This window comes from Maylandia zebra, linkage group LG10, assembly GCF_041146795.1.
Source record: "Maylandia zebra isolate NMK-2024a linkage group LG10, Mzebra_GT3a, whole genome shotgun sequence".
Taxonomy (NCBI): Eukaryota; Metazoa; Chordata; class Actinopteri; order Cichliformes; family Cichlidae; genus Maylandia; species Maylandia zebra.
Window position 1 is genome coordinate 19,623,487 of NC_135176.1, and position 24,780 is coordinate 19,648,266.

Consider the following 24,780-nt stretch of genomic DNA (forward strand, 5'->3'; position numbering starts at 1 on the left):
GCTTGTGCTTCTATGGCAATGACACACACACACACACACACACACACACACACACACACACACACACACACACACACACACACACACGCATATATTGCACATAGAACATTTCATTATATGCAAACTCAATGTGCTTAACACAGAACATAAAAAATAAAAGTATAAGATAAGACGTGAAAGCACTAGCACTTCGAGTATTGCTAATTTTATTTAAAAACACTTCAACTGATTCTTGACTGATCAGATGTTAAATTTGGGGAGCTCTTTGCAGGGATGCCGTTACAGGCTCTAATATGGCAGAATACAACCAGTGTCTGAGTCAGCAGGTGGTGTATGTGTTTAGAGGCTTGTGGTTCAATGTCCGCCCTGCTCCAGCTCCACTCATCTCTCTCCCCCACACACCCTCCATAGTGTTCGATATGCTGATCCAACTGCTGCCCCCATGCGCACATGGAAAGATGGAAAGCTTTTACGCACCGCGCGCGTTCACTTAAAACGGGTTTAGCTGTTGTTTCTGCATTGTCACACGCATCGCCTGGTGCATAAGTAGGCTTCGGCATTAGGGATGTGCTGTAGAAAAGTAGGGGATGCGGTAATACCTCACTACATAATACAGGGGGGTGGGGGTAAGAGACGAGACTTGCGTCCAGATGCTCACCGCCAACTAAACGTGAGAGAAGCTCAGACATCAATAACATCTCGCTCATCAATAAGAAATTTTGATGGAGTTGGACTGCTTAATTAAATAGGTTGCCTTTACGCTAGCTGAATTTGTAATATTTAATCTGATGACCCCCAATGGACAAGATCTGAAGGAAGAACTCTTCAGCGTCTCCATCCACAGGAAAGCGGCTCGGCCAGACAGAGAATCCGACTTGGAGATATTTCTTATCTTTCAGTGATGGCTATTAACACTGATGCTGCCTTTGGGAAAAGCGCCCTTGGCGAGAGGGAAGTTTCTATACCCACCGGCTTCCAGGACACGGAGAAGCTACTGAGCACAGCAACCACCGAGCCCACCGGGCAGAGCAACATCAAACCATCTGACTCTTTCTCCCTGAACATCAGAGGGAGTGTCCGCTCCCTGGATGCGGACCAGAACGGACACAGATCACCTCTTAAATCGGGCTCCGTTGGGCAACTGGCCCCACCCAGATCCTCGTCCCGGCTTTTCCTGGGACAGCTGCCCTCTCAGGTGCCACCGGGCACCGACCCCCCGAGTTACCTCTGGCTCGCCGTGCTGTCCTGTTTCTGTCCCGGCTGGCCGCTCAATATTTGTGCCTTGTGGTATGCAAATGTGGTGAGTGCCGCGCAGTTATTTAGCTTTTACTTTATCCATAGACATTTTTCTCCGTGCTTTAAATCACACTGTAAATCCAGGTGTTTTGCTACTGTTTTGCAACTGTGTTGCTCTTAAATTATTTATATTTTATCTCCTTCCATTTCCCGTTAGTCGAGGACTGTTCTCCAGACAGGGGATGCTGAGGGAGCGAGAAAGTATGGGCGTCTATCTATGTTACTCAGCGCCCTGGCAATGGTGCTGGGTGTGGCTGTGATCATCTTCGTAGCGGTTACAATAGGTATGCGAGGAAGAAATGGAACAAACACACAGAAATCTCAGTGTAACTCTGTGTATATCAACTTTTTCCTCTGTCTGTTTTGCTCTCAGAGATGCAGCAATGAAAAGTGGGATGAAAGGAGTCTTCTTTTACGTCATCTCAAATTTTCACACGAGGAAGGATGTCAATTTGACGATGAAAAAGCACAAACAAGACGAAGAGACTCTCAAGTACGACTTAATGTTTTGTTTTTGTTTGTTTTGTTTTCTGCTACGGACCTAAAAAAAAAACAGAAAGAAAAAGAAAGAAGGGCAGGACATTTCTATTTTTCTGGCTACACTCATGCCCAATCACGTCAGAAACTCAGGATCTGAGGAAGAAAGATAAAAACTGCACTATTGTGTCAGGCTGTCAGTAACTATATTCTCATAGTCTAAACTAGTGGTGCACTCCTGCCTTATGCAGACAGCTGGATAAAACTACAACTTGCAAATAAATTAAAAAAGAAAAAAACACATATGGGTTCACTAAACACAACAACAAATACACAAGATCAGAAAAAAAGGCATCAGTGCACTTCTAGTCCATGATGTCGTCACTGCCTGCCCTGTTTCTCAAAACTAAATATTAACAAAACATTAACTTTTTCTCCCATTTGAGAGTTTTGTGGCTGTAGGAAGACGTATAAGCTGTTTTCGTACATTGTTTACATGAATTTTAGGCACATGTCTATGTATCACAACAATGCCTTTCTGCAGTCATAGTGTGATATCTTGCTTTGCGTGCTGTCATAACTGAAATGACTCCTGTTTGGACTCTACTGAACCTCATTATGTTTACAATATACTGCAAGATATGAACGGGGCGGTTGCCCCCCTTGTATGCACCTATCTTGGCACTCTGATGTTCATGTTTATACATTTATACTGTATGACTGGTTTACTGTGCCATAGTTCTGCATGTCTGAAATAAAGCTGAATGAGCATGACCAAGCTGGAAGTGAGTTTGTCACTTTTATTTAACAAAATAAGTCAATACAATACACAATCCAAATGAAAGGTTATTATGTGAATTTATAAGGAGTTAAAATAACAACAGGATACAAGCAGCAATATACAAATCCCCAGAAAATAAATAAACTCTCCAATCTGAGAAATTACATTTTATTTTCAATATTTTGTGTCAATTATATTTTTGTGCCATAGAGAGAATAAAAACCACATGGTATACACTTGGTTAGAGTTACAGTGCGTATATTTTGTCAGTTGATGGCGATTCATTGGAAAGTGTAGAGCAACAAGAGTATGGTGCAGACACCAATAACCACACCCAGAATTATAGAGTCCCGCCTCTTGCGCAAATTGATTTTCTGGATGAGACTGTTGATGGTGGGGAAGCGATCTGAGAGGTGGGGTAGCAGGGTGAAGGAAAATAATTAAGACCCAAGCTGGGTTTCCCTTCCTTGCAGTAAGTAAATAAGAGACAGAGAGTAGCAGGAAAAAACATCAGCAAGGCTCCGAAACAAAAATCCAATCCAGCGGTGTGGTTCAGTGGATCCAAACCATCTTATATTAACCCACAGGCCTGTCAGATGGACTCGAGACTTTAAAATTATGGTCATTTAAGACTTAATAGCAAAAAATGTATATTTTCTAAATATTTTTTCATTCAGTTCAATGGTCAGTGTTCATCTCAGGTCTGTTCATTTTTTTATTTATTAGTGCAATCTAGCATTTATTATTTTAACTATCTAAGTGCGTATGGCTCAGTCACACAAAGTAAAAATAAGACAGAAACATCCTCGTGACTAGGAAAGGAAAGTGGTTCCCTGGTAGCTATGGTGACCAAGTGTTCACCCAGATGTGGGGGGTGTTCCTTTGTTCACCTCTGGGCAACCTTTTTTGATTGGAAGACAGTTGCATGGGTCGTCTTTCTTCATTCACACCCAGACAGACTAGCAAACATTTAGTCGTGGCCAAAAGTTTTGAGAATGACACAAATATTGGTTTTCAGAAAGTTTGCTGCTTCACCTTTTATGAAGGCAGTTTGCATATACTCCAGAATTTTATGAAGAGTGATCAGATAAACTGCAAAGTCCTTCTTCTTGTTAACATAGGTGAGAATGTTGACAAGCACAAGGCTGGAGATCATTATGTTATGATGATTGAGTTAGAATAGCAGACTGGAATTGTTAAAATGATGGCGATGCTTGAAATCGTTGTTCTTCCTGTTAACCATGGTAACCTGCAAGAAAACATGTGCAGCCAGCATTGTGTGCGATCGTGGCTCAAAGAGTTGGCAATTCGTCTTGTAACCGGAAGGTTGCTGGTTCGAGAACCGGCTCGGACAGTCTCGGTCGTTGTGTGCTTGGGCAAGACACTTCACCTACCGCCTACTGGTGTTGGCCAGAGGGGCCAATGGCACGATATGGGAGCCTCGCTTCTGTCAGTCTGCCCCAGGGCAGCTGTGGCTACAACTGTAGCTGCCTCCACCAGTGTGTGAGAGTGAATGAATAGTGGAATTGTACAGCACTTTGCGGTTCTCGAAAAGCGCTATATAAATGCAATACATTCCTTATTATAATTATTATTGTGTTGCATAAAATGGGCTTCACAGGCAAGGATACTGTTGCTGCTAAGATTGCACTTGATGATCCGATAAACAGTTGACTGTTTATCGGATCATCAAGACAGTGCAATTCATTATTATAATAATTAGAATAAGGAATGGATTGCATTTACATTTATGTCTTGATGATCCGATAAACAGTCAACTGTTTATCGGATCATCAAGAATTTCAAGGAAAGAGGTTCAAAGGTCCTCTAACGATGATTCAGAAACAACTGACAAAAAGATCTAAAAACACTGAAGCAGCAAACTTTATGAAAACCAATATTTGTGTCATTCTCAAAACCTTTTTCCATGACTGTACAGTGCTGTGAAAAAGTATTTGCCACCTCCTTGATCTCATAAATAACCTTTCCTTTAAATGACAATGTCATTTCACACTGGCCCTGTATGAAAAACAAAATGAAGGTTTTGAATTGGTCTAATCAAAGTCTGGGCTTAAATGTGATGGCAATGCTTTGGCATGACCTTAAACAGGCCGTTCATGCAATGTAATTCCTCCAGACAATTCCACACTTGTGGTTTTGACCTATTTATCACATTTACACATTTCGCCATATTATCACAGATTGCACGTAACTTCCAAGTTGACTCCATTCGATCGCAAACTCATAGCAGACTGACTCTGTCTTATCGCGCCTAACTTGCTTTGAAGACCGCAGCTGACTGAGAGTGGTTGCACAGGCGTTGCCTGTCTTCACAAGCAGTTTTCTATTTTCCTGTGCAACGAGTAGAACTGGCATTTTTATTTTAACACAGAAAAAAGGAAAGAAAGTCGAGTCTGGAGAAAAAGAAGAGAAGTGATATCAATGATAAAAGGATACTGGCCAAAGTTGTGACCCTGGTTTGAATGGACTTCAACATCCCACGCTGAAATGTGATGTTCTCTTTGGTAGCCATGGCGATACTGCAGGGAGACAAACCATTAGGGACTGGCGGCGGCACAAAAAGAAGCACACACAGTAGCTGTCTTCGCAGAATCACATTAAGCTTGTTTCAGCTAATGAGCTAAAAGTAGGGAGCTACAGTAGTCTGTTTTAATAGACTGAAATGTGCTGCATTTGCTTATGATGGGCACGTGTTGAGTGAGAACAAAGCAAGGGAGGAGGAAAGCAAATGAAGCATTAATAGAACTGACCTTATTGCGTTGTCAATATGACTGTCTGAGCTGTGAACATAGGACAAAAAACAAGAAAAAGGATAAAAGTAAGTCAACCATCTTCAGTAAAGTTAAAGAATAAAACTTCCTAAAATAACCTTATGAGATCATTTCAAATGTTCTCTATATGAAGTTATGGAATTATACAACAAGACTCAGAGGAAGCCTGTGCCATGAACCCACACAGCCCGATCGGTCTGTTATCATAAGAGAAGCACTTCATCTGATTCCTGCGAGGGAGGAGAAAGTGCTGTTAATGGGCGATTTTGGGGAAAGTCCATTAACGTGTATAAAATTTCAGCTCTGAACATATGGATATATAATGTTTGGTTCTGATCTCTGATTTTCTTGAGGCGTAAGGAAAACATACAGAGGGTCAACAGTGCACATACACACAGAGAAGGGCTTGCATTATCTGCTAAGATAAGTGATGGGCAGAAAAAGTCTGGGGCTGAGCGGAGCATATAAAGGCAGCTGCATGCATCCTGTCGGACTTCACTAGAGACCAAAAATCAATACTGTGCTTTATACTTCCTCCATCTATTCGTCCACCGCTCCCACCATCTATCTGCTGCCATCCTCTCCTTTTTCAGACGATCCTTTATTAGCCGACAGAGTCAGAGGCGAGGCAGCTTCATGTTTAGCAGACCCTACTTTTCTTTCTTTGCTTATTTTCCTATTCTTTACTTGTGATATAGCATAACATTATAACTTAAATTTAAATCTGCCTGTGTTCAATGTACATGAATATGAATACAGCTACAATATGCACACAGACATGGTTTCCAATGGTTTTCCATTTCTGCATATCTGACCACTAGTCACACTTATAAAGTTAGAACCACTGAGTCTTTTTTAAAAATTTGGTTTAGTTGGCATCTTTGTTGAAAACAGAGCAGAGGCAATAACGCGGATCGACTCCCCACCATTGGACATTTGCGTATTTAACAAACACAGCCAATAGATTCTTGTGAAAATGAAATGAGAGGAACCATTCAAACCTAAATGTGTCAACAAGCCAACCAGCAAATGAACCAGTTAACCAACCACATCCCTCATTCAGGTCCAGATCTGGGTCCAGCTGAGAAATGCAATTTGTCTAGCATGCCCGAATCCGCTCTAGGACTTCCTCCCGGTGGGACATGACCAAACCACCTCGTTGGCCCATTTGATGCAAGGAAGTAACGGCTCTACTTTGAGGCAACTTTGTCAATAATCACATCGATAGCACTCTGGGCCCCCTTTCTTCCTATTGTAAAACACATGTAAAAAACCTCGGTGTCTACCTTGATGGTTCTTTTAAATTGAATAAGCAGGTGAGGGCAATAGTGCAGTCCTGCTTCTTTCAGTTAAGACAGCTAGCCAAGGTAAAGCCATACCTTCCGGCTAATGTCTTTGAACATGTTATTGACCTTTTCCTTACTTGCAGATTGGACTACTGCAATTCATTGTATTTTAGTCTCAACCAGGCCTCCATTCATCATCTTCAGATGGTCCAAAATGCAGTTGCTCGCCTGCTAACTGGTACCAAACAGGGAGAGCATATAACCCCAGTTTTAGCTTCTCTACACTGGCTTCCTGTTTCCTGCAGGATCCAGTTTAAACTTTGACTTTTTGTTTAGCTTAACTAATATATGTCCTAATATGAGATGTGCATTAATATTGTATAATTTCTAAAACTGCAATCAACACCTCTTTAAATTTAAGTGAAGCTGCAAATTATTGAGTAAGTTATGAGTGCTTGAATAAAATCTAATAAAATAAGAAGAAGAAAAACACCAGCAGTCCAAAACATTTATAAACTGAGCAGCAGCAACGTGTTGTCTGTCGATCAGCTAATAGCTAAATCGAATCCTTTTAGCAGCCCTCAATACTGAGACGATGCCGCACATTTTAACCTCATTTCTTACATTCAGTATTGAACATTTGTTCATATAGTGCATTTACTCCACCGAATCCCAAACAAGAATCTCCTCATCAATCACTGACATGTTCACACCTTCGACAAGTCAAAGTGCAACAGTGGTTTCTCAGATCAGCCTCACAGAGCCTCAGATTTTATGTGCATTCTTCTTTCAAGCTCCATCTATCTAAATAACAGCACGCCCAATATCTCATAAAATTGACAATAAAAACAGTTCCTCAACTTGCAGAGACCGCTGCTGAGACTGTGTTTCACTGTTAAAGGTAAATTTAACTCCTCAATTTTCAATCTGAGAGTCTAAACTGTCTGAAGAGTATTAATAGTTTGTCTTTGCTGATGTCTGCTCCTCCTCCACAGGTGATACAGGAGGAAAATGTTTCTCTGGGTAAAATCAGCAACGCTTGTTTATCCGAAACAAACCAAGGATGCACTGGAGGAAGAAATAACCACACTGCGACAGCAGGTGGGCTATTTTTTCCTCATACGGTTGGGAAGGTGCTTAAAGTGGGTGGTTTATTTCTGAATCATGTTCAGTGATCACGGCAGCGCGCATCTCAGCACATTTCTGGCATTTCAACAAGTCCAGTACTGGCACTGTCAATAATGTTACTGTTGGCTCAGGGAAGTGTATTAGCATTAGCTGAAGTACTCATCAAATACAACGCAGTATTTAAAATGTTCATATAACACTTTATATAAAGGTATAGACTCTTTTCTTTTTAACTTGCTCTGACCTTTCTTAAAAAAACACTGCCTCTGTTAGGAACAAATAAAAAACAAAAAGATAATACAAATAAATACAAATCAGAATAAAGTCAAAACTGCTTTTTGCTTCATTAAAAAAAAAAGAAAAAGGCATAACATGTTCTCATCGTTAAGGCCAAAAAGTGTGATACCCAGTGTCACACGAGCCTAATGACTGGCCTCCTTGTGGCGGCCTTGTGAATAATTTGGTTGCTAGCGGACCGCTGTAGTCACCTGCAGTTTGCACACCCTCTAGCAGATCATTACATGAAGGAACCTTTTAAATACAAGCGCGCTCATGCTCACAGGTGTACACACAGATGCTCACACACACAAACTACACCCTTTTTGGCTCCTACCTCAAAGCACACTGTGCGCTGTAGATCCTACGTGCTGCACAATAATGTTTACTATTTACTGTTATATTCCCATAGATCATCGTGATGTTGTTTATTATGTTGCTCTTTTTTTTCCTGCTTGTTTTCTCTTTTTTCTTTCTCAACAGGTGATCCAGGTGATCGATATATGTATTTTTTGTCTGCTTATTTTGTTGTTTTTTGTTTTTTGCCCTTTATCCCCGTCCCTCTTCCTCGCTGTTTTTCTTTCCCTCTTTCTTTTCCCCAGTCAAATCTGTCCCGTATTTAGCAAGTGAAAATAAAATAAAATAAACAATAAAAGGTGAATCAAATAGACCATTACGGCAAGGCTGGGATGGTCCATTTGGTAAAGTAAATCCGTTGGGCATCTTTCTTCGCCTTTAGACAATAATTCTGATGGCAAAAAAGCCAAACGGGACAGGCAAAAAAAAAAAAGTGTTCAAGACTGTTATTTACAACAAAATACCTACGAAATCTTACGATAATTTAATCAGACTCAGATATTACATTAATCCAAACTGCCTGGAGAAACAAGTCTGACCACTTTCAGCCCTTTGAAATATCTGTGCAGTTATTTTACCTTTAATTGTTGCTGGAACAACCAGAAAAAATGTGTTCATCATCAAATATCAATATATTGATCTAAACTCACAGCTAGGATCAATATAGCCTTCTAGTTTATTTTTCTAATATATCTAAATGCAAACAATAATTGTTTAAGCTGTTGCACAAAACATAAAATATACAGGATCTATGAAAGTAAGGATTTGTAAATAGATCTCTGATAGGTGGGGCATTCCCTTGCACAAGAAACTGAATAATAAATGTGTGAGCTGTGCAGGCTCTCTGATTTAGTCACATTTACTTTAAAGATTAAATGACAAAACAAACAAACAAATGAAAGCCCTTTTTGGTGTTTCCAATTCATTCTGAACAACTAACTCTGCTGTTTTCTGCCACCACAATGCTGACTCACAAGTTTCGGTTCATTGTTGCAACAAAAAAGTTTCAGAGTGACGTGAGAATTCAGATTTGGGATGTATCGAGGGTTTGTGGTGTGACTTGGAGGTGTCTGACCCCCTAAAAAAGATTTTTAATAACAATTATATAGAGAGGCCAAAATGAGTGGATAAAAGAAATTACTGTTGACCACCTGACTCATCTGAGCACAGATGAATAATCATCAGACTGGACCTTCATTATAATCTCAACAACTCGCATGTTTCTACAGAAATTTTAATCATGAAGTTCAGCCATTTCGTATCCATCATTTACACCAGGTGATATGCAACCGCAGCACAGCTCTGTCCTAGAGTCAGACAATAATTACCTTTTTTATTTATTATTTTTTGTATTTCAAAAGGAGGAATTGGATCTCAGTCCAATGGCAACTCAGGGGAAGGAACAAACTGCGGATCCACTGCTTCAGGGAACAGCGGTGATGGGAGCGTGGGAGTTGTGTCTCTCGCTGCTAAAATAACCTAAACCATGTTTTCATTATCTGCAGTAATGCAGTCATTCCCATAAAGCCAATATACGATATAGAGTCTGGTCTATTCCCCCCCCAGTTCCAAAGTGGTCAAACCAAAACTGGAAGCCACTTTGTATTCACTGCCTCAGGAAGCACCGGCAGTGTGAGTCCCCAGCTCAATGTGTTATTTTGTTCAGGAGACACTAAAGGTGGGCTGTTTCGTGATTTCTGAATTCTTAGTCATTCTCTGTATTTTAAAAGGAGGAATGGGAGCCCAGTCAAATACTGGCAACTAATGTAAAACAGGGGGGTGGAAGCAACGCTGGATGCCCTGCCTGGGGGAATGCTAGCAGTGCGAGCGGTCTGTTTTCTCTGTCATTTTGCTGAAAAGTTATCAGGAGTGGGCAGACTTCAGAGTTTAGAATCTGTGCAGTAAAATTAGTAGGTTGTGTTATTATCTTTTTACTTCTGAAGGGGAAAACACAGCCAGCACTGGCAACACGAGTAACGTGACAGCTGGTGAAGAAGATACTGGAAGGAGAAAAAAACACCTGCAATCTAACGTACGTGAGTACTGTTAAGGCCTTTACACGCAGGATGGGTTTAAAATATTTTTCACACTCACCTGTTCTTAATGCAGCCGCTCACACTCAACACATATTTTCGCTGGAAAAATTGCGGCATTAATTTTTTCAAACCAAGCACAATTTTTCTGATTTTGTGGATCCGAATAAACAGATCAAACCAATCAGGTCACTGCATTTGGCAACAAGTGCGCTCATGGCTCAAATCGTGCACCTGTACTGAATATACAATGTGGAAATCATTTTTTAAAAGACACAGACGGACAGTGCTCTGTGTCGATGGGCTCTTTCAAATGATTTGTCTACCTTCTCAGATGTGGTCCCAAGTCTAGAAACAAGCATTCAAGCTGGCCCACTGACATTCAAATTTATGAAAGACACGATACAGCTTCAACTCCTAGATCAAACCATAATCTACCTGTTCTCTTTTTCCCCTTTGGATAGCATTTCCACAACATGAAACCTGTTTGTCACCACAGCTCCGAACACGCCAGCACACACTGACACAAGCAAGACGAGCTTCTGAATAATAGCTGCATCGCTTCTTTTTTATAAATAGAACCCAACCGAGCTGAACAGAAAGCTATAACTACAAACAGGAAGTGTCTGAGTTGATGCAGTCATTTTTTATTACATCAGTGGAAATACCGCAGACACATCACAGAGAATTCAACTCTCACATAAAGGGGTTGTAAACAGTGAGGAATTTTGGAAAATAGCTCTCAATCTTCTTGTGATAAGTGTGAAACTGGTTTTCTTAAAGATGTGTCTTACTTTCTTAGATGCTCGTGCTCCTTCAGGAAGAGCTCTGTCCTCCTGTTATTCACCCCTGAGCTGCTTTTGTAGGACCTGAGTAAGAAAATTAAAGAAGGGTAAACTCCAGCATCAGATTAGCACCAAAAACGTCATTACAGCTGGAACATGAGTGTGTGCAGATGCTTAGACAATATACTTAACATCAAAATATGTCAACCTCCCTGTGACAAGAGAAGGATATGATTCGTCATCAGTGCTGCAGGTATTTCCCTCCATCCTAAAAACACATGCCGGGATACTGATGTACTTCCTGCATTAAAGCTTCTAAGTGCTTAACCCAAAGCTCCGTCCTCCATCTCTTATTTACACCACCACCATCCCATTTCTATTTGGACTAATAATCTTTTTAATCCATCATCTATTTTCTGTTCTGTTGGCCCACTCCTTTCACTGTTCCTCCACACCTCTAATCTCAGTGGGAATAATTAAAATTCACTCTCATCATTTTTGTAATCAATCAAAGTCAAATCAGGAGAAAGTCTCATTCCCTCTGTCTGACTTTCTTGCTCTTCCTCGCCTCTAGTGAAAAAGCATTTCTCTGCATCAGGCAGGCCAGATGTAACCACTCTCCCTCAGCTCTGGCTCAATGAAAGCCTTGTGGTTTGATTTACTGTAGAAGGCACTTAGGAAAGAGATCCCCGGCGAAAGAGAGAGACATAGACAGATACAGAGAAGAGGAGGGAAGATGGCTAATAAGAGGTGTCTCTTATTAGAGGATGAAATATGATAGCGGGAATGCAGAGTATTAAAGGGTAGGGGAAACCAGACACTGAATAGACATCTCTGCCTCCTGCTGGTCAGGGATAACATCGGACGAGAGGAGGAGGGATGAGAAGAGAGCAGAAAAGTGGGACAAAAATAAGGAAAGCTGAAAATGTTAGATTTGGTGACAACAAAAAGTAGGCATGGAAGGAATTCAGGAGGAAAAGGAAAACTCTGCATACGTAAAGCAGGAGAGTAAGCAAGTGATTTAATAACACATTTTTGTAACATCTTGGGACATATGGGAGATAAAAGAAATGACACCTAAAAAGATAAGAGAACTTCTAATATTAAATATTAGAGTTATCATCAATATCAATGAGAAGCCTAAACTACATTTGCCACCAAATTTATTCACAAAGTAGCACAATAAATAATTTTACACAACACTTGCGCTGCACTTGGAGCTAAAAAGAAGAACCTACAATAATTAATTTCCATTAGCTTAAAAAATTTGACAGTATTCTTTGGCTCCACCTCCTCAAAGTTAAATATTAGCTGTTTTTTTTATTTTATTTTATTGTGAAGCACTTAAAATAAAAGTTGTGCCTTACTGCTGCAACCACTTCAAAAGGCACAACTTTGACTTTGAAGACAGGGTTGGCGAGCAAGTCGAATTTTTCTTACAAACTACAGCCAACCACAGCAGCACCATATATTTCTTTGTTGCCAGTTTCACCAAGTGAGTGCTGACAAACACTTGCCAACCTTTTGGGCAATACACAGTTTTATCTAGCAAGGTTACCAGGGCCTCGCTGACCAGCCTCGAGGCCTGCGTGACTGACGCTTCACTCACGGTTGTATTTTCTAACAACATGAAGTCTTTTATTGATCAGAGAGGGAAGGGAACTCACTCGATGTCTCTGTGAACTGAGCCCAGAAGGTCCTCTCGCTCTCGCAGGCTATAAAAGTTGCTTTTGATTTTGTGAAACTCATGAGTGTAGTCCTGCAAAATAAAACACGATAAACTACAGCCAGTGTGACATGATATCACTAGCAAACAACATGATTGGAAAACATTGGGGCAAAATACAGTACATATTTCATAAATGCATCTTCAAAGTGCGCAGAATGTTCCAATAAATAGCTGAAAGATTTTGTCCTTGACCGAGGGGAAAATACTAATCATATGATCACTCAAAGACATGAAAAAATTGTTTTTAGAATGTGGATTTGCCCAAAGTTCAACCGTAATTAATTATAACATTTAAAGTGTGGAGGGCTAAAAGTGATTATTGTGAAACAGTAATTATAATAATAATGTCCCTGAACTTTGAACTCAGGACCTTCTTGCTGTGAGGCGCCAGCACTAACCACCACACCACTGTGCCGTCCGGCAAAACTGCAAATGAAATTAAAGTTTTATTAATTGCACAGCCTACAACAAAGTGAAGGAAGTCTATGTACCTGTAAAATGTCTCTGTGCCTCTGTAAGGTGTGCATCAATCCTGCGTTGTGTGACGAAACTCCAGGGGTGCTAGTGCATTCTGCCATTTTGTCATTGACTGCTGTAAGCTGCAAAAAAGGATTAAATTCTTATCACGTAGCCACAGAAGCACAGACGACCTTTTAAGAGATAATGTGATTTCAAAACAGCCCAGGATTATAATTTGAAATGTTCGACTACTCGAAAAAAATTATTTAACAAATAGGCTTCAGGCCTAACAGTCTGTTTGACTCTAAAAACATAGAATAACACAATTGTCTGCAACTGAAGGCATCCTATACGTGACCATACCGTGTGCCACATTTAACTCACATTGGCTAAGAGCTGGTCCAGCTCAGTCGTCATGGCCACAAGCGAGTTGTCATGAGATGAGCCCAGAGAGTCAGACCTGATTTCAGACGGAAATAGAAAGGATGCTCAGCAAAAATGTAAAAAAGAAAATTTAATTTAAATTCAATAAGTCAACAATTATACGTTCTAAAGCTTCTAAAAGCACAAAGATTTTTTAATATCCAACAAGATTTCTTTTGAGAGAGGGTACATGTTTAAAGTGAAGAGGGGAAAGCACTGCCAACCTGCTGTCTCTCATCCGCTGGTCTGGGCTGCTGCTGTAGCTGGTGCAAAGCTTACTGAAGGAGACTAGCTTGAGGTCAAGCTCATTCTCCAGCTGCCTGGCTTGTTTACGCAAATCTGACGGGGGGAGAAAATAAATGGAAAACAAATAAATTAGACAACCCTCAATATCATGCCAGATCTACAGGAGTCCAGTAAGGATAGAAAGACCCAGGCAGATCATTTTATGTAAACCCAGAGTATCGGTGAAGGAGAAGCCCATCTCGGTCATGATCCATCATGATTTACAGGTTATTGTAAAGTGTGAAGCACAGAAAGACGGTTGAGTGAACAACTGGATACTGTTCACAACACCAAGAGTGAGAATTTGGTGAAACTGGAAGTAGTGTGGAACAACATTATGTCGTGAAAATGTACAAGAGTCTGTAAAAGGACAAACGTTACCTTGGCCTTGAGCACAATTTTGTGGAAGACCCATTAGATGATCACTGCGTTCAAGTTTGGTTAAATTCTGGACAAATTCTTTCAATCTGCCGAAGGATTTTAAAGGGTCACCGACTACACGTGGTTAGTGAAAGCATTAAGCATAAAGCCTCGGAAACTCTGGTGTTTTAAGATACCAGAAGCATGTTAAATTAAACTATTTAGTTCACATTATTGTTGCAGGGTTAGTGTTACACTGTAAAGTGTATTTTAAATAGCACAATTTAATTATCATTTACCAATAACACATTACAGAACATCCTTTACACTGAATTATTATGGGTTGCTGCTGACAGTGTGCTGACCTTTATCCAATGAAAAGAAACTTTGATTCTCTTTTACTGTTTGAGATGGTATCAGAGATCCAAAGTTTGATCTTGGATTTAAAAGTTTGAGAACCACTGGTTTACAACAAACATCCACAAAAAGCTGATAAACCACAGACTACACAGTACAGGTAGAAACTATTTTTATGATTATAAAAATAGCTGTTTTTCATAATATTATGATCATCAAAACAGAAAATTGGGCTCACTTTTGATTTCAGCCAAATGTAAGGAGATAATAACTGGCAACCATAACATTACGAAAGCCTTCATCCGATTAACGAGGTAACTGATTTGGTGGTCAGCAATGAATGACCATATATGTGTAAACAACTATTAACTTCCTGTTTGTTTACACTTAACGATGCAAGACTTGTTTGGTTGAAATCTTCCTGTTACGTGCCTATAAACAGTAAACGGAGGATGAAACAGAAAGGTTTACAAACTCTGGTAGCACGTAAGCTGGCTTAAAGGAGGAAGCTGAAGTCTGACTACTGACTTTTGAACTACGAAGGCTAACACGCTAACAGATTAGCTCGAAACCGGCTAAAAACACCTTCTAACCGCGGATAAAATAAAGTTTCTGAACTGCTGAGTTTGTATGACCTGGATAACAAAAGCCTTACATGGTGGCAGCTGTTTGTTTGTGTGTCTGTTTGGGGTTTTTTATTACACAAAGCACCATTATTTACCTTCCCAGTAGTTATTGCTGCCTGCCATGTTTGTTGTTGACATGTCATCATCAGCCGTCAAGAAGATACAGTTGTCGCACTTGTCTTTCTATCCCACAGCGGCCTCTAGTGGTTTCAAGATGTATGTCGCTTTCAGAGATTACTAATTTTGATATAGAGTAGGCATCAGTAACGGTAAAGCTAATTTTAAAAATGTAGAAAATCCTACATTCAGAATTTTAGATAAATAAAATTCTAAAATCTTCATGTTGAAGTATAAACCACTGGGTATACCGATTTATTGGTAGCAATATGTGCTTAAATTAGACTATTGAAGAGGTAATGTGGGGGTTTGCAGCTGCTGTGGGTGTTTAACTTTAACTCTGTCAAAACTTTTATTTAACCAGCTATAGAATAGATAAAAATGCCTACTTCTGTAGTATTAAACAGGTCATTAAAGACATGTTTATTTGAGCTTTACACACTTTGTTTTTGTATTGGAAATTGCTTCACTCCATTTCATACACATTCACCCAAAATTCAGCCTCTTATATTTAGCCTCATGTAAACTTTGGCAGCTCTATCTTTGGCTCGGGGAGTCACTCTATAAGATGATGCAGCTTTACAGGCTGGTTTAAAGTTAAAGTGTATCAGAAAAAAAACAAAAAGCACAAACAGATGTAACTGAGATATGTGTCAGCATTGTGATTCTCTGTCTTTTTGCTCATTCTCTTTATTCATCGTCTTGAACACAGGCAGTAATTATATCACAGTAACAGCGGCACTGGTGGTCTGGTTGATGTAGAAGACAGTGACGATGATGATGATGATGATGCCAGCAGTGGTGAAAAAGAGCAAAAAAGTCTGTGTTGTTTTTGCATTTCTGCAGCCTCGCCAGATGACACCTCTCTTTCACACTGATTCAGCTTTTTTCTCTCATTTCTGTCATTCCTATTGTCTGTCTTTCTTACATCTTTCTTTTCTTTTTTGATGTTTCTTTTAAAAAAAAAAAGTGCTATGACACAACTGACGCCAGTAAGCACCTGAAGTCCAGTCCCAGATCCTGCTTTGACTAGCTGGAAGATGGAGGTTGCGGGACAGGAGGAGGAGGATAAGGAGGGATGGAAGCACAGGAAGGAGGGAGAGGGAGAAAGAGTGGAGCGATAAGGAGGTTTAAAGAAAGCGCTCTCCTCTTAGTGCTGGATCCTCCTGATGGACTGAATCTGAGGAGTCTGGGCGTGGGAGCCAAATTCACGGTAACACTTGTACTCTCCTCCGCGACAGTCGCACTCCATGATGTACTGGTGGCCACGGTAGCCAGGGTACTGGTAGCACACAAAGCTGCAGGAAAACACGCACACAGACACACGCTTGAATCAGGTAAGCAGTCAATGCTTTCTAGTGGCTGTGTGTTTTTCAGCTGTGTGAAGGTGATCTAAAGTGACCGTGAACTTACGCGCCACTCTGAATCTGCATGGATCCAACTTCGTTGTTAAACCAGCCCATGGCCTGCAGGGAGGGGTAATCATCACACATCTCGAACTGACGTCCCATCATGTTCTCCATCTCAAAGATGATCATGCGGGAGTCCTTGTGGTTCTGTGCAAAAGAGAGAAAAAAGAAGTCTCAGTAGAATTTGAGAATAAGCTGATGTCAGCTAATGGCCGTTATAGTGTGCTGTGTTAACCTACAGCACAGCAGATGGGCCTGAAGGAGATCATTCTCTCAATGCGGTAGGAGTTGCTGCCACTATAAGCCTCAAAGCGGGGGTAGTCTCCCTTCTCCAGGACGAACTGTTGGCCGCAGAAGCTGGAGTGCTCGTAGCCCACCCAGCTGGAAGCCAGAAACAAATAAAAAGAATAATGAGCGCACCTTCTATCTAAACCACCCAAAATCTGAAGGAAAGACACTCTGTTTTAGTTTCTTTAAACAGTTTAAGGGTTTCCAGAAGAGCAAGGAAGCTCATCGGATACGTACGCGCCACACTCCACCTTCAGGGAGCGGATGTTCTCCATCCCACACTCCATGATGTTCTGGCAGCTGGCGGTAAACTCCATACGCCTGCCCTGGAAGTACTCCTGATCGTACACAGTGATCTGCAAAAAGCAAAGAGGGTGAACTGAGTACAGCCTGAACCAGATATTACTGTACATAAACTAAAAACTTGTGCTGCTGCTTGCATCCCTGCAACATGATGTGTAAAGCATATGCTTACCTTCCAAGGGCCCATGGGCATGGGGTTTGTCAAAGCCATGTTGTCCTCTTTTTCAGCAGTACCTGCAGAGTAAAATTACATAAATAGTCGGGAAATGATGTGAGAAGGTCAAAATCACAAAACCTGTGGCTCACTGTTTGCTGTGCCATAAATTTAAAGCCCAGGTTTGTCACACCACTTCAAGCCTCCTGCTCACTCTTCTTTGCTGTTTTCACTTGTTGTTTTAAAATAACTTCCTCATATTATAGTTAATGTAATAAAACAAGGTACACTGGCCTCCTTCTGTTCTCGTAAGACCACCTGTTGTTAGTTGGATTGTTGCATTAGAGGCCTAGGCTACATTACATTCATAGACTGGGAAACTGTGCTGTATTGGTAACTACTTTAACAACTTGGACCTACCCAAACTGGTGAGCTGTGTGTCGCAGGGTTCCACTGAACAGTGTGCGGAGGCAGTGTGGACGGGGGGTATATATACACCCACGGGTGTCAGGGGCCGGGGGGGGGCAGGCATGCCTGGACTCATGTCAGCACTTTGCTTTGGACTCCATTGTTTAGCCACAGAGGGGTTAACACGCAGACACACGGTGATTCATGCAAACACAAAGAGGACCCACGGCTATACTGCGCTACATGCACCTCTGTGGTAAATCTATATGTTAGAGGAAAAAAGAGAGGGTGGCTTTCCACACGGGCATGTGGGTCTATTATGAGATAGGCCCACATAAAAATTCAGCTCAGCGGTGAAATACTTTATGTGGCTGTTTTCTTTGATTTTCAAAGTCATGGTACAAAGGTGGAGGATTAGCAACAGTCTTGTGCAAACCACTGAATCCACTGAAAAGCCAAGTGATGTTTTCTATGATTTCAAATAATATCAGGGCTACTGCCTCACAGCAAGAAGGTCCAAGAAGACTTGAATCCACCGTCTTTCTGTGATGGTACGTTCACCCCGAGGTTCTCTACGGGTACTCCTGCTTTCCCCCAAAGACATGTGCTGGGGTTAATTTGTGATTACACTATGAAAAGTAAATAATGGTGTCTGGATGTACCCCGGCTCTCACCCTATAGCAGCTGGGATAGGCTCCTGCACCACATGACCCTCAATTGGATAAATGGAAGAAAATGGATGGATCGAGTGATATCTCACAGTTATTACTATTATTAGACTAATCAAACCAGTATAGCCCTGTAATAGACTAGCAACCTGTACAGGGTCTATCCAACCTCTTGCTTAACTAAACCACACTCACACCTAGCTCACACTACTGAAATTCATTATTATTAGGTTGTGCTCAAAACTATCTGAAAAGCTTCCAGTTGATCCAAAGTATTGCAACCAGAGTACTGACAGGAACTAGGAAGAGATAGCATGTTTCTCCCATATTGGTCTTGATGGTCGTCACAGTCGTCCAGGTAAGCAAATCCCTGATATTTGACTCTGTCCAACTGGTGGGAGTGGGTCTCCCACTAAAAATGCTAACTCCAGTTGAACAGAATGAACTTTCCAGGTTCTCCCATATTGGCTTCTGCTCAGCGGCTCCCTGTTAAATCCAGAATCAAATTTAAAATCCTATTTATTTATTACTACAGTATGACTCATAGGTGTGTGACTACATGTCCCCCCCCCCCCACACACACACACTGTTAACATTATTACAAGTGCAGTGTGTTAATCAGATGTGAGAATTTAGTTGGTCAAGACTCAGATCAGGAATCTAACTGACCTACTTTTGATGATGGACACAAACTGGATCAACGCTATGAATGCTGGATTAGAAACAGGAAGGTGCTGACATTGTTGGAAAGCTTGAAATCCCAGAAAAGCAAAGCTCTCCGCTTAACTGTTTCTATTTTTATTTTTTGCTATGAACGGCAGTAGCTATTTCTATTTTTAAAATATCTCTAAGACTGAATAAATCAACAATAAAGGTTAACCGGGGCCAGTGGCACCAGTTCAAAGGCCTGATTGGCAGGTCTGGTAGTGCTTTGGCATTGACTGGTGAGCTGCAACTGGCAGCTTCACTTTCAAATAGTTTGGTGCAGTTGGGTTTTATAACACAAGGGGAATTTTATACAAATTGATCAAGAGATGAAGCAGACAGACTCTTATTTTAATAATTTTATTCTTCCCATTAAGCGAAGCATCTTATTGGTTTTTAGACTCTATTTACATTTATTCAAAGTGCCTGAATTATAAATAGTTTTGTTTACATTATTTGTTCCTCACTGTGTCATTAAAAAAGTGAACAACACAGAGCGAAAACAGAGTGAGCAGCTGCTACTGTCCCCCCCTTCTCTCTTCTCTTGCTGCTCTGAACAATAAACATTTAGAAATGGCTTACTGAGGTCAGCACATTGTCCAGACTCTCTGTCTATGTGTGCGTGTGTGTGTGCGCACACGCCCGTGTGTGTGTGTGTGTGTGTGTGTGTGTGTGCATTCATGTGGATGCCCATGTAATTTCCTGATTAAGCTTATAACAGAGCAAAAGCAAGATACGTGTGCACTTTTTACACATAATACCGCAGTAGGTCCATTTCTGTGAACTTATTTCTGATCAGAGTTGATTTGTTGAGGTCTGAATGTAAGATGGGACAGGGATATATGAACATGTGTGCGTGTGTTTCTGCTGATGATAGCAGCAGCAGCATCGGCGCAGACTTGACAAAGAGACGAGCAAACTCAGCAGGCTGATGTGAAGAGCCTGCCGTGTCCATATAGTCGACTCTGTGTCACGTGCACAGATATCAAAACCTCAGTAGAGCCTTCAGTAGACTCTGAAACCACCTGCTGTCAGCTGTCAAAGACCCACACTTAACAGTCCCACAAAAAGCCTGCATATTGAGTGCTAATTACAAAGAAGGAAGTAAACACCTACAAATTTCCTCTGATATTTCTTGAGTGAAAAGTTTTGCCTAGAACATATTTTTCCAAGCTGGGCTTTTTCCAAGCATGAAATCTGGATATTTTCGATTGGAAGTCATTTTATTCCACTCACCTGAATCTTAAAAAATAAAAACCTGTAACAGAAATTATCTCTGCAGTGAATCCTGACTTCCTCTAGGGTGCAACATTTCCATATAAACTCTGAGTTTAAAGGCCTTTTTAATATTAACTTAAAGAAGGGTCACAATATTAACAACCCATCACACTGCAGGTGCACAAACTGACTCAGGCTCTTCCTGGATCAGGAATCTTTTATACTCTAATCTCTCTGCTGGCATTTTTGCTGCTGTTGTTGTTATTGTGACTGCTCCTAAACTGCCGTTACGGTTGGTTTGGCATCGTTATCGTCACACACAGAGTCACTGCAGAGCTGTGATGGATAGTCATGTGTGACTGAGATCTCCAGTGAGTCATGCAGAGACTTTACATGAATCAGTAGAGAGTGAAAGGAAGACAGAAATAGGATTAAACCCACCCCAGAATGATTTCATTTTTGCCGTTCAAACATCTGAAAACATCTGTTGTTGTTTTTAACAGTAAAGTTCTGAGAAATTACAGCACATTAGAGCCACATTTTATGTTAAAATGTAGTACGCTTAATCAATGTGAGGAGAATTATTTAGGTCTAATTGCAAGACATGCAGAGCTGGAATAAGTAGATGCATCATTTCTTAAATAAAACCATAAAAAGCATGCTATTAAAATATTCTTGCAAAAGTTTTTTACCTACATAACAGAACTAAAGTAGCAGAATCCCACAGTTGTGTTGAGATGAAAGCAGGCATTTATTATATACTGATATTTTCAGTTGTGAAAGAAATACTAAGTATCATCTTTGAATAGAAAGATCTATAGTTCCTCAGCATGTCATCATAAGGGGGGTCAGGGGGTTTCTTTTGCAGCTAATGTTAACTACTTTTACTACTTGTACTTCTACTACAACGTAGCTTGACATCACCAGTGTGTGAATGTGTGTGTGAATGGGTGGATGACTGGACGTGTAAAGCGCTTTGGGGTCCTTAGGGATTAGTAAAAGCGCTATACAAATACAGACCATTTACCATTTACCATTTTACTTTTCATCAAAACGCTTTGTTGTGAAGAGTGAACTATCTTCTTAACTGCTTTGCACAATGGAAACAGATCATGGTCCTTCAAGATGCCCTATCTTTCACACAGTGCAGCAGCTCATTCTGTGTTTTCTTCGTCCAGACTGATGGTTTTTCGTCTGCTGCTTCTTTTCCCTTCAAATTTTTCCAGATGTAATATCACATTCCAGTCCTCCTGTTCTCATAGTGTGTCCAAAGAATCTTGCTTCTCTTGCTTGTCTCTGATGTTCTTACATAGTGATCTTTTGGTGTTTGCTTTTTTAAAGACTTCTTCGTTAATCAGTTCAGGTCTATGATATTCACGTCTCTGCTGCATTGATAATCTCAATAGCTTTCTAGTTCATTGTCCATGCTTTGCTTCCATGTGTAGGCATCTTCGACTCTTTCTTGTGTTGAAGGAAATTTGTCAGTTAAATTAAATGTTTGCTAGCTTAGATTCACTTCAGTTTTATTTACAGGGAGTGCAGAATTATTAGGCAAATGAGTATTTTGTCCACATCATCCTCTTCATGCATGTTGTCTTACTCCAAGCTGTATAGGCTCGAAAGCCTACTACCAATTAAGCATATTAGGTGATGTGCATCTCTGTAATGAGAAGGGGTGTGGTCTAATGACATCAACACCCTATATCAGGTGTGCATAATTATTAGGCAACGTCCTTTCCTTTGGCAAAATGGGTCAAAAGAAGGACTTGACAGGCTCAGAAAAGTCAAAAATAGTGAGATATCTTGCAGAGGGATGCAGCAGTCTCAAAATTGCAAAGCTTCTGAAGCGTGATCATCGAACAATCAAGCGTTTCATTCAAAATAGTCAACAGGGTCGCAAGAAGCGTGTGGAAAAACCAAGGCGCAAAATAACTGCCCATGAACTGAGAAAAGTCAAGCGTGCAGCTGCCAAGATGCCACTTGCCACCAGTTTGGCCATATTTCAGAGCTGCAACATCACTGGAGTGCCCAAAAGCACAAGGTGTGCAATACTCAGAGACATGGCCAAGGTAAGAAAGGCTGAAAGACGACCACCACTGAACAAGACACACAAGCTGAAACGTCAAGACTGGGCCAAGAAATATCTCAAGACTGGTTTTTCTAAGGTTTTATGGACTGATGAAATGAGAGTGAGTCTTGATGGGCCAGATGGATGGGCCCGTGGCTGGATTGGTAAAGGGCAGAGAGCTCCAGTCCGACTCAGACGCCAGCAAGGTGGAGGTGGAGTACTGGTTTGGGCTGGTATCATCAAAGATGAGCTTGTGGGGCCTTTTCGGGTTGAGGATGGAGTCAAGCTCAACTCCCAGTCCTACTGCCAGTTTCTGGAAGACACCTTCTTCAAGCAGTGGTACAGGAAGAAGTCTGCATCCTTCAAGAAAAACATGATTTACATGCAGGACAATGCTCCATCACACGCGTCCAAGTACTCCACAGCGTGGCTGGCAAGAAAGGGTATAAAAGAAGAAAAACTAATGACATGGCCTCCTTGTTCACCTGATCTGAACCCCATTGAGAACCTGTGGTCCATCATCAAATGTGAGATTTACAAGGAGGGAAAACAGTACACCTCTCTGAACAGTGTCTGGGAGGCTGTGGTTGCTGCTGCACGCAATGTTGATGGTGAACAGATCAAAACACTGACAGAATCCATGGATGGCAGGCTTTTGAGTGTCCTTGCAAAGAAAGGTGGCTATATTGGTCGCTGTTTTGTTTTTGTTTTGTTTTTGAATGTCAGAAATGTATATTTGTGAATGTGGAGATGTTATATTGGTTTCACTGGTAAAAATAAATAATTGAAATGGGTATATATTTGTTTTTTGTTAAGTTGCCTAATAATTATGCACAGTAATAGTCACCTGCACACGCAGATATCCCCCTAAAACAGCTAAAACTAAAAACAAACTAAAAACTACTTCCAAAAACATTCAGCTTTGATATTAATGAGTTTTTTGGGTTCATTGAGAACACGGTTGTTGTTCAATAATAAAATTATTCCTCAAAAATACAACTTGCCTAATAATTCTGCACTCCCTGTATATAGCACCAAATCACAACAGTATTCACTTTAAGGTGTTCTGTATATTAAGGTAAATACTCTACAATTATACAGAGAAAACCCCAACAATAAGATGAGAAAGCAAAAAAAGTAAGCAAGCACTTGGCAACAGTGTGAAGGAAAAACTCCGTTTTACCAGGATGCTATTGCAACCTGATCTTGATTTCATGCAACGATCTTTCATCACTACTCACAGCAGTACCCAAATACTTGAATTTGTTGATGTAGGCTGGGATTCTTTGATTTCTTTCCTTTTTAAAGAAAAGTCAATCAAACTCCATCTTTAAAACTGCATTATTGTACCTACATTTTAATCAGCCCAGTCCTTCCTGGCCACTTAAAATATATTTATAGAACTATATTTGTTGCAGTTTCTGCTGCCTTCTTGTCCTGATCACTCTTTAAAAAAGAGATTTTTAGCAGGATAAAAAAAATGATATATATGAAACCTACTTCGCCACAAAATGATTGCACCTTCTTCTTTGTAAGGGTAGTGTTGTTTGTGGGTCAAAATGACGCCATATCATTCATGAGAGATAAGTTTCACAGATTATATATTTGGCGGTTACTTCGGCTGTTGGTTTTAATTTATTTGGGAATCAAAAATCTGCATTGAAAAGTTAACAGCGAGCGTGTGTCTGCTGCAAATAAAGGTTAAAAAAGTGTGAGAGCATAATATGGAAAGGTTTGTTCTTAATTGGCGTACTTTAATTACAAGCGGCATGAAAGCAAAAAATAAAAACAATAATGCATTGGACTCCAGAAATTGATAAAAAAAAAAAAATTGTTATTTTTGGTGAATATTGAGGCAAATTAGTTACTCTGGCAATTAGCCATTTCCTGCAAAGCAGCAGTCAAACACAGGCCTGCTGTTCGGTTAATATCTCCCCTGCGCCATCAACAAATAATCACCTCACTAGCTGCAAATATCGGAGACGTTTTATA

At 40.6% G+C, this 24,780-nt stretch overlaps 3 protein-coding genes across 4 annotated transcripts; 1 reads left to right on the forward strand and 2 right to left on the reverse strand.

The window, feature by feature from the left end:
- Positions 1-472: 472 nt before the first annotated feature.
- Positions 473-2,547, forward strand: trarg1b (trafficking regulator of GLUT4 (SLC2A4) 1b). The gene is made up of 3 exons (XM_004550234.3): positions 473-1,300; positions 1,454-1,580; positions 1,670-2,547. Exons 1-3 carry the CDS (start codon positions 902-904, stop codon positions 1,681-1,683), a joined length of 540 nt encoding a protein of 179 aa, XP_004550291.1. The 5' UTR covers positions 473-901; the 3' UTR covers positions 1,684-2,547.
- A 12-nt stretch (positions 2,548-2,559) lies between these two features.
- LOC101477936 (Golgi SNAP receptor complex member 1) lies at positions 2,560-16,388 on the reverse strand. Of its 2 annotated transcripts, XM_004550236.2 has the most exons (10): positions 15,546-16,388; positions 14,489-14,574; positions 14,047-14,161; positions 13,784-13,859; positions 13,432-13,539; positions 12,879-12,970; positions 11,221-11,295; positions 5,326-5,355; positions 5,012-5,094; positions 2,560-2,960 (listed from the first exon to the last, which is right to left on the reverse strand). In XM_004550236.2, the coding sequence occupies exons 2-10, from the start codon at positions 14,520-14,522 to the stop codon at positions 2,836-2,838; spliced, it is 738 nt and encodes a 245-aa protein (XP_004550293.2). In that variant the 5' UTR covers positions 14,523-14,574; positions 15,546-16,388; the 3' UTR covers positions 2,560-2,835. The 2 variants fall into 2 exon arrangements, with proteins under 2 accessions (XP_004550293.2, XP_004550292.2); XM_004550235.2 differs by lacking the exon at positions 14,489-14,574.
- Positions 16,389-16,527: 139 nt separating this feature from the next.
- Positions 16,528-18,280, reverse strand: cryba1b (crystallin, beta A1b). Its single transcript, XM_004550237.5, has 6 exons — positions 18,142-18,280; positions 17,740-17,801; positions 17,502-17,620; positions 17,216-17,357; positions 16,981-17,123; positions 16,528-16,865 (listed from the first exon to the last, which is right to left on the reverse strand). The coding sequence occupies exons 1-6, from the start codon at positions 18,263-18,265 to the stop codon at positions 16,718-16,720; spliced, it is 738 nt and encodes a 245-aa protein (XP_004550294.2). The 5' UTR covers positions 18,266-18,280; the 3' UTR covers positions 16,528-16,717.
- Positions 18,281-24,780: the final 6,500 nt, after the last annotated feature.